This window comes from Amblyomma maculatum, chromosome 10, assembly GCF_055883805.1.
Source record: "Amblyomma maculatum isolate TAMU_Amacu chromosome 10, ASM5588380v1, whole genome shotgun sequence".
Lineage (NCBI taxonomy): Eukaryota > Metazoa > Arthropoda > Arachnida > Ixodida > Ixodidae > Amblyomma > Amblyomma maculatum.
In genome coordinates, this window is record NC_139353.1 from 132,384,464 (window position 1) to 132,393,248 (window position 8,785).

Here is an 8,785-nt window from a genome sequence, read left to right on the forward strand (position 1 = left end):
GGTCTCCGCACGGTTGAAGATATTGCGGAGGAAGCGTCATCACAGCCTGGCATTCCTTGCAGTGACAAAGATGACGACGACCAAAGCGTTGATGACCCACCGCCGACCGCAGCAGAAACGATGCACGCCATCGATGTTCTGCGGCGCGCCGTGACCTCCGAGTCTGTGCGGGAGAAGACAGCGGCCCAATTTTTCAGTTTTCAAAACTCTCTGTTATCAGATCTCGTGGAAAAGAAGTTGCAGAAGGATATACGCGATTTCTTACAACGAAAATAAATATTTCGTACCTGTTGGAAGGCTTGAAAACGGATTTTGCTCGTTTTTTGGTGATACAAAATTTCGGTTGATAAGAAAATTTTCGTCTCCCTTTGAATTTCGTATCACCGAGATTCTACTGTATTAAACTTCAGGACTGCTTCTGCTACTGCGGTCTCAACACTGAAGAGGGATGCGTGCCTTTCTTTTGGTGCCAGTGCCCATATGAGAGAGTGCAGGCTCTCATTATTATTTTGGGTTTTTCCCCTTGCACATCGCTCAAGGAGCCTCTTGTCAGAGAGGCGCTCATAAATTGGTCGCAGTGCCTTGCATACATGACTAGAAAGGCTGTAGCGGTGCGTTGGGGCTGGCTCTCCTTTGGCACTTGCAGCATTTTGCCGGCACCAGGAACTTGAACCTGTTGGGCAAAGGCTGTGATCTGACTCCTGATCATTTGATGTCACATGATAATAGGTAGCCATAACCGCTTTTGCCATTTCCTCTATGTTACCACTGTGGGACTTAGTGCCCAGCCATAGTATGAACTTAGCTTGTTGACCAGATCACCAGTTAGTCTTCCTTTACCACCAAGTGGTTCCGAGCCTGACCCTTTTTGTTTTGACAGCAGATTGCGGAGAGCTGTCCCCATCCGCTTTTGAACATGGTTAATGCAATCTTCTTTGGTGACCTGAATGTAGCCATACACTTGGTCATCTTTCAGGGCGAGGAAGGACCGGCTGTCGCCGTCTGACAGCACCGTTGTGTATCTGAGGTTGTGCTTCTGTAGCGATCTTCTAAATAGGATTAGGGCTGCTTCTACTTCCATCTCACCAGCCTTTTTATCAGTATTTTTCTGGCAGACGTGGCTTGCTCTACATTCTTGGTATGTGGGGTCGTCCACTTTCGGTCCCCGCTCACAAGTCGCACAAAAATTGCTCAGCACAACGTAGTTTAGGACAAGCCCTGTAAAAAGCTCAATGATAGTGCCGACTCTGATGTGGGAAGAATGCCCAAGAGTCATCCAAATCCCGTCATAGGACACGGCTACGTTGCCAGGATTGTCAACGCTGAGTTCATCGTACAGCTTCCGGACTGACTCCGCGCATTCAACGGTCACTTTCTCGGCTGCACGCTTCGCGGCAGGCGTCAGCTTTTCCTTTACATAGCTCTGCCACGTTTTCGTGTACAGTCCACGATGGGAAATATTCATCGCGGCAAAGATGTTGTTGAATGCAGTCCGCCGGTTGCTGGTACTTTGCATCGCGCGTGCGGCCAGAATGTTCACAGTGAAAGGATTTACACTGCTTTCCGTCCACATGCGGCGAACTACACGCTGAGGCCTTGTCGCCGCAGTTGACACATGTCAAGAAAAGCTTGACAGCGAGGCCGTATTCGCGATCACCTCGACCGATTTTAACACTCCCTCCGCAGGTTTTACACTTTGCATCGTCAAGAAGGCTGTTGATCGACTCTATGCAAATCACGGCGAAGCTCGTCTCATCAAGCGGACAGACTGCGGCATCGCTGGCGGCAAAGTCTGTCTTACGTTTCGTTGCTGGCGTTGAATCCAACTCCCGCAGTTTGGCGTCGGCTTTTCTCTTTTTCTCTTTTCATTTGCCAGATCAGAAGGCGTCAGAAGTGTTGTATCGTGACGAATGCGGCTGACGACATCCGAAGTGTGCTCGCTTGCTACTCTTGCAGAGCTAGCCACATCGCTAGCTCTGACCACAACCGTGGGCGTGACCGAGGCACAGCCTGCGGGCCAAGCTGTTTATTGGGAATGCCCAATGTTCTTCCTCGCTGTCATAGCAGCATCTGCGTACTCAGTGACGCGGCGTCGTCTCTGGATGCAGATGCTGTCCGCCAAGATGAGAGAGGAGGGGGAAGGAGGGGCCGCCTGGCACGCTAAGCCAGCTTTTTCATCCCCCGCCCCCTCTGCCACAGCTCCGAGGGAAGGATGTCAGGAGGGGAAAGACGAGAGCTCCCCGTTAAAGAGTGAGAGAGAGGGCGTACGCTGCGTCGTGCAGGCGAGGGGAATGTTGAATTTCCACTGTAATAAAAAGCTAGTGCTTCCTACCAGTTGTCACCAATGCAGCCAAAGCTTGGCAGCCAGTGGAAAATCCTAAAAACGAATTGTGGAAAGCATAACACAGATTGTGAAAAAGGAAAATGAGGAGGCATCCTTTTGGGACTAAAAAGAAAACGCGGATTAGAGGGCTAGCCACAATCGGTGACATCCTAGCCCAGTGGTCTCAAACTCATGTTGCTATGTGGGCCATACTGGAAAAATGCTTTTTTTTTTTTGCAGTCCAGAAGCCAGAAAATAACAAATATAAAAATAGAAGCAATAAAAACTCAAGGAAAAGTTTAAAACCGATGACTAATGATGAATCAATAAATCTAATTCCCAGACCGTACATATTTTGTGGAAAAAAAGAGTGGTGCACGTGCGATTCTCCGTAAACAGCAAATGGGCACCATTTCAAGATGACTAGGAAGATGAATGTGTACAACAGTTGATGAATACCATTTATCATTAAAATGTGCAGACTTGAAGATGAAAGAGAGAGCAGGTTATTCATAGTCAGTCTTGCTCTCGAAGGCAGCCAATGTCAATCCAAAGTTCATGCGGGCTAGGGGGCCAATGTCTCTTTCCTCATTTCTGCAAAGAATGTGTAATGTATTGGGATGAGGCCTTTTAGTTGATTTCAGTCAGAAATGGCAGTGCCGACTCAATAAGCTGTCAGAACAAAGGCTGAATTTTCGGGAGCCAGTGATCAGCATCAGGGGAAGCATACATCAAATATGGTGAGGCAACCAAAAAGAGAATAAAATTATATGCCTCTGCCCGTGTCAAAGGGGAAGCATACAGTCAAACCTGGATATATCGAATTTTGGCTATATCGAAATCGCAGAATATCCCCTTGAAAATCCGATGTAAATGTATAGGAAAGCTGCGTCGTATATCGAACTCCAATTCACTGGTCGTTCGATATATCGAGCTCCGCCCCACGCACTGGAAGGCGCCCTGTCCACAAAGATGATCGCATCATTCACGCCCGTTTGCCGCATGACGCTTTTCAAGCCAGGTGCGGAATGAGAGAGAACCGGTTCGGCGACGGCCAATCTAGAGCAGCGCAGCGCCCTTTTCCCAAAGCCGCGCAGCATCACGTGATGTCTGCAAGCCATGAGCGGGAAAAACGAGAGGGAACCGTTTTGGCGACGGGCGGCCGGTACGGAGCAGACACAGCCAATGCTGCCGTGGCGTTGAGACGAGGAGAAACGACGGGATAGAGCGAAGTGCAAGGGTGTGCCCATGTACTCATTCTTTCCTTCCTCTTCTTCGGTCTCATTCGCTGCAGCGCAGCATGCGCCGGCAGGCCAGCTCGGCGCGTGACAGACAGAAAGTCAGACCACCGTCCGATCGTTATCGTGTCAGACGCTTTCTGCAGCACGCGTTTCTCTTTCTCTTTGTTCCGCGGCGGGGAGCATGCGGCGTCGCATAAGCTATGTCGGCTATGAACATTAAAAAGTGGAAGAATTTGTATTTCGCAACCAAGTTGGCGGCCATACAGAACGTCGAAGAGGGCAAGAAGAAGTCATCGGTGGCAGATGCATTTGTCATTTCAAGGAGCACTCTAAGCACGCTGCTAAAAGCAAAGAAGAAATTAAGCTCAAAGCAGGTGAGCAAAGTCGCTCCGGAGCGTGTCGTGTGTGCCCTGCGCCTTTTGAGAAAGTTGAGCAGGCCCTTTATGCATGGTTTCTGGAGGTCCGGGCTAAAAACATCCCCGTAAATGGGCCCATGTTAATGGAAAAGGCGAAATGGTTCGCACTGTTTTTGGCGAGGAAAACTTTTGCGGTGGAACTGGGTGGCTGCACAGGTTTAAAACCCGCCACAGCATCGTGGGAAAAGCGATTTCAGGCGAGAGTGAAAGTGTCAGCAGCCAAGAAATGCGACAGCCGCTTTCCGAGGAGCGGCCAAAGATCGCTGAGGAGTTTTCTCCCGCAGAAATCTTTAATGCGGATGAGACTGGCCTTTTTTGGCAGATGTTGCTAAGCAAGACGCTCGACCTCCGAGGGAGCACATGTCACGAAGGGAAGATGAGCAAAGTGTACGTCACTTTTGCTTGCGGCAAATATGGATGGATCTTGTAAGTTAAAGCCATTCCTGATTGGGCAAAGCATGTCGCCTCGGTGTTTCAAGAACTGCAAGCAGCTTTCAGTATGCTACGGCTTCAAGAGAAAAGCGTGGATGATGCGTCAACATTTTTCTGAATGGCTTCAGGCATGGGACACGGAGTTAAGCAAGTCAGTCCACCGAGTTTGCCTTCTCGTCGACAGCTGCTCGGCCCATCACACCACGTGTGAGCTGCATTGAAATTTCTTCCGCCTAACACGACAGCGAGGTTGCAGCCACTTGATCAGGGCATTATAAAGGCATTTAAGGTCGGCTAAAGAGGGAGACTTGTTTCGCGGCTCCTAATTAATCTTAGAGTGGGAGTTGATCTGAAGATTGACTTGCTGGGGGCCATTCAAATGGTCACTGGCACCTGGAACGACGTAAAGCAGAACACAGTGGTCAATAGTTTTTGCAAGGCAGGTCTTGCAGTGGCCGCAGGTGACTGTCCAAAAGTTCCAGAAGCCTCGGATGAAGACAGAAGCTTGCATGCGGCATTCCTCAATCTCTCACGTTTTCCGGGTGTCGTCCCACCCGAAATCACAGTTGATGATTTTGTCAATGTCGACAGCGACATTCAAGCTGTGGCCATCTTGGCTGACGAAGACATTTTGGCTGGAGTAGTGGGCACTCACGAGGACGGCGATTTAAGTGATGATGACCACCACTGTGATCTCAATGAAACACACCCGTACACAACCGCAGAGCTGGCTTCGGCGTTCAATTTGATTCGGCGCTGTTGTGGTGAGATGGGGGGCACCGGCCTTTCATATCTGGACAATCTGGGCAAGATCGAGACCAGTGCTTTCCTCTTCATTGCCCAGAGGAAGATGCAGTCAAAGATTAGTGATTTTTTTTTTGTCTGAAATAAAGTGCATCGTCATGTTGTGTGTACGAACTTTTCTTGAATGCTCCGAATGGTAAGCTGCCGGTATATGTACTCGCATAATGAACCCAATTTTTTTTTAAATTGACATCAGCTTGAGGGGAAGGGTTCATTATGGCGGCCTTTTTTTTTTTTTTTTGCAACAGTCGTTTATTCGGCCATGAATCAACGAAAGCACCCGGCCCTCTGGAATCAAGACGCCGGCTTTTAACATTGTTCGCTTCAAACGGCATTTGCTGCTGTCACGTGTTCCAATGATTTTGTGTCAGTGACATTGTCCACCCCTAGCGTGACGTGATTAAATCGAACTAGTGGTGAGCACTCTGCCAAGTTCGCTTCCCGCCACTGCAGGAGCTAGCGCCAAAAGTATAAAATAATATGTCGTGACGTCTGCACAGCAGCTTGGTGCGTTGCTAACAAAAGCTGTGGCCTGTGGTGGAGTGAAATAGAAGGATGCGCCACCGACTAACGCTTTTTTTTTTTTTTTTTCACATTCTCGGCGGCAAAAGTGGAGGGTGAGTTTAATATTCAAGTCTGTTGGTCACGCCACAAATACAGTATCATTTTTCACGATCGCAAGGGTCGTCTTAAGCCGACTTTTGTATATCAAATTTTCGATATATCGAACTATTTCGCGATCCCCTTCGAATTCAATATATCCGGGTTCGACTGTACTAGGTTGAGAGAACTAAGAAACAATTTTTTGTTGCTCTACAGCAAAGGCTAATCAGGAAAGGGAAAAGAAAAAGGGCATTTGTTGTCCGTTTCATGATGAATGGGCTACCTCAGTCTTACTCGCCCCGCACTGTTTGTCCCCCTTTCACCGGACTGCAACCCTACTTTGGAAACACATACATGCCATGGGACAATACAAAGGTTCATCTCCTTCCCTCTCCAGCTAAGCTTTTGTTGCAGAGCCAAGATAGGCTCTCTGTGAGTATAGGCCACAACTAGCCAAGCATTGGTAAAGTCTTAAGAGTTTTTTCTGTTGTGTTTTGTTTTGAAATAGTGCATTTTTAGACACTTTCAGTTGCAGCCAGGTGTAGTGCAGTACATGTCTGATTGCCTTGCAGGTCAAAGTGACTCGGCGGCTACAGAAGCACCCTTGCCTGGTGTCCGTTGAGGAGATGGCTGCTGCGCGGCACTTCGTGAAGACATCGCTGCAGAGCTTCTCTGAAGAAGAACGGTATCGGCTGCTGGAGCCCACATTGGAGATCAATCCCGACCACCCCATTATTGCTAAGCTCGCTGGGCTTCGCTCATCAGAACCCGAGCTGGCCAAGAAACTGGCTCGGCAGATTTTTGGAAATGCTATGGTGACTGCAGGCCTTGTGGATGATCCTCGGAAGGTCACTTCGGAGCTCAATGATCTTCTCAGTGTCCTTTTGGAAAGGCTCTGAGATGGTGTAGCATGTGGGCTTGAAGGCCGAAGCGGATGAACTTGTTTTAGTATGATGAATGGTGACACTCACTGCTGGCTAGTGTAATATGTGTTCATCGCTATCATCATTGCGAGAGCCTGAATGTAATTAGTAATGCAAGTTTTTTCTGAAATAGATTGATCCTGTTGGAAACTCAAGTGGTATGCATGTTGTTTTGTTTCCCATAGCATAAGAATGTGGCAATATTTTATGATGTTATTTTTTGCGGATGCAAGGCATGCTGCATAGCAGCAGCCTGTCCTTGTGTTTGCTTCTACTTTATGTACCGTCAGAAAATTAAAAGATGTTTTAGCATATCTAAGTGTAGAATGCTTTGCAGTAGCACCGTTTGCCCTTGTTCAGCCCTGCTTTACCGTATATGCACGATTCTAACACACCCCCGTGCAGAAATATTTCAAGCGACCAGAAACCGCGAAAATAACTTGGCGCCAATTCTCCCGGGCACAAATGCAACGAACAAGTGCAGTCGAACTCGGATATATCGAATTTTGATTATATCGAACTCACTGAATATCCCCTTGAAAATCCCATGTAAATGTATAGGAAGGCCGCGTCATATATCGAACTCAATTTCACCGGTCGTTTGATGTATCGAACTCCCCACCACGCACTGGAAAGTGTGCCTTCCTCAAAGATGATCGCATCACCCTCGGCCGTTTGCCGCGTGACGTTTTCAAGCCACGCGCGGAAGGAATGAGAGGACACAGTTCGGCGACGGCTGGTCTAGGGCAGCACCGTGCCCATTCCCCAAAGGCGCGCGCATCTGCGGTTATTGTTTCCCACGCGCCAGCACGTGACGTTTGCAAGCTATGTGCGTGAATGAACCATAAAAAACCGGTGGGAACAAGAGGGGGAAAACGTGATAGAGCGAAGCACAAGGGTGTGCCCATTCTTTTGCCGAGCTATCTTTCCTTCCTCTCTCCCGGCCTTCGTTCGCAGTAGCACGCGCTACGCATACGCCAAGCCAGCTCAGCCCATTTTCAGACAGAACTTCGAACGCTTTCTCCAGCGTGTGCTGCGAACCCTCTGCGCGCGGCGGTTGATGTTTCTATGGCACTTGCGGACGTTAAGAAGCGGCAGATCTCTTTTTCGTTTTTGTTTCTTTTTCGCGAGAGTCGTCCGTTTTTATCGTGCTGTACGCGCGGTGTAGCGTAAGATATGGCGGCTGCGGACGTTAAGAAGCGGCAGATTTTTTTTTTCGGGATTCGTTTATTCTTGCATATTAATTCAACGAAAGCACGCGGTTAGCTGCGATCATGACACCGGCTTTTAGCATTTTTCGCTTGAAATAGCATTTGCAGCTATCGAGTTTTCCAATGATTTTGTGACAATAGACTGCGCCGCCCAAGCACGGCGTGATAAATCGAACCAGGCTTGTGCAATCAAGCCATCACGGGCACTCTGCCAAGTTCGCTCCCTGCCACTGCAGGGGCTATCAAAAGATAAACACGCAGCGACGTTATCGCTGCGCAGCATCTTGGCACGCTGCCAAGAAATGAGCTGTGGATGAGAGGACCCAAACGGAGTGGCGCGCACCATCGACATGCAAGCGAAAATGCTCGCGATTTCTGCCGCGGCGATACAGAAACTTTGTTTTGAGCTGCCGCGGTGGCTCGAGCGGTGGGAGGGACGCAGTTCCAAGAAGTTGGAAATTTTTCGCTCTATCACTGCCGCTCGTCGCTCAGATCGCTCAATCGCTTGCATGTGAGCGAGCTGGCCTTAAAGCTTTTTTTTTTTTTCCAAAATTCTCAGGTGCATAGGTGGAGGGTGGGTTCATTATGCGAGTGGATTGATTACGCGACAAATACGGTATCGTTTTTTCGCATCGAAAGTGCCGTCACAAGCCGATTTCTGTATATCGAATTATCGATATACCGAACTATTTCGCGATCCCCTTCAAGTTCAATATATCCGGGTTCCGTATCTGAAAATTGCTTTAAACATTTAATTGAACAAAATGGGCACACACAAACACCACCATGAGGCGTGGACGTATAGGCTATTCGCCCAGAGTCTGAAGACAGC

General features: G+C 48.7%; 1 protein-coding gene across 1 annotated transcript in view; it reads left to right on the forward strand.

Moving 5' to 3' along the window:
* Trap1 (TNF receptor associated protein 1) overlaps window positions 1-6,897 on the forward strand; it is a 30,340-nt gene extending 23,443 nt beyond the window's left edge. Inside the window, exon 7 of the mRNA XM_084580471.1 lies at window positions 6,392-6,897. Within this exon, the coding sequence (XP_084436597.1) occupies window positions 6,392-6,718 (327 nt within the window). The 3' untranslated portion in view covers window positions 6,719-6,897. The remainder of the gene's footprint in view (window positions 1-6,391) is intronic.
* The last annotated feature ends 1,888 nt before the right edge of the window (window positions 6,898-8,785 follow it).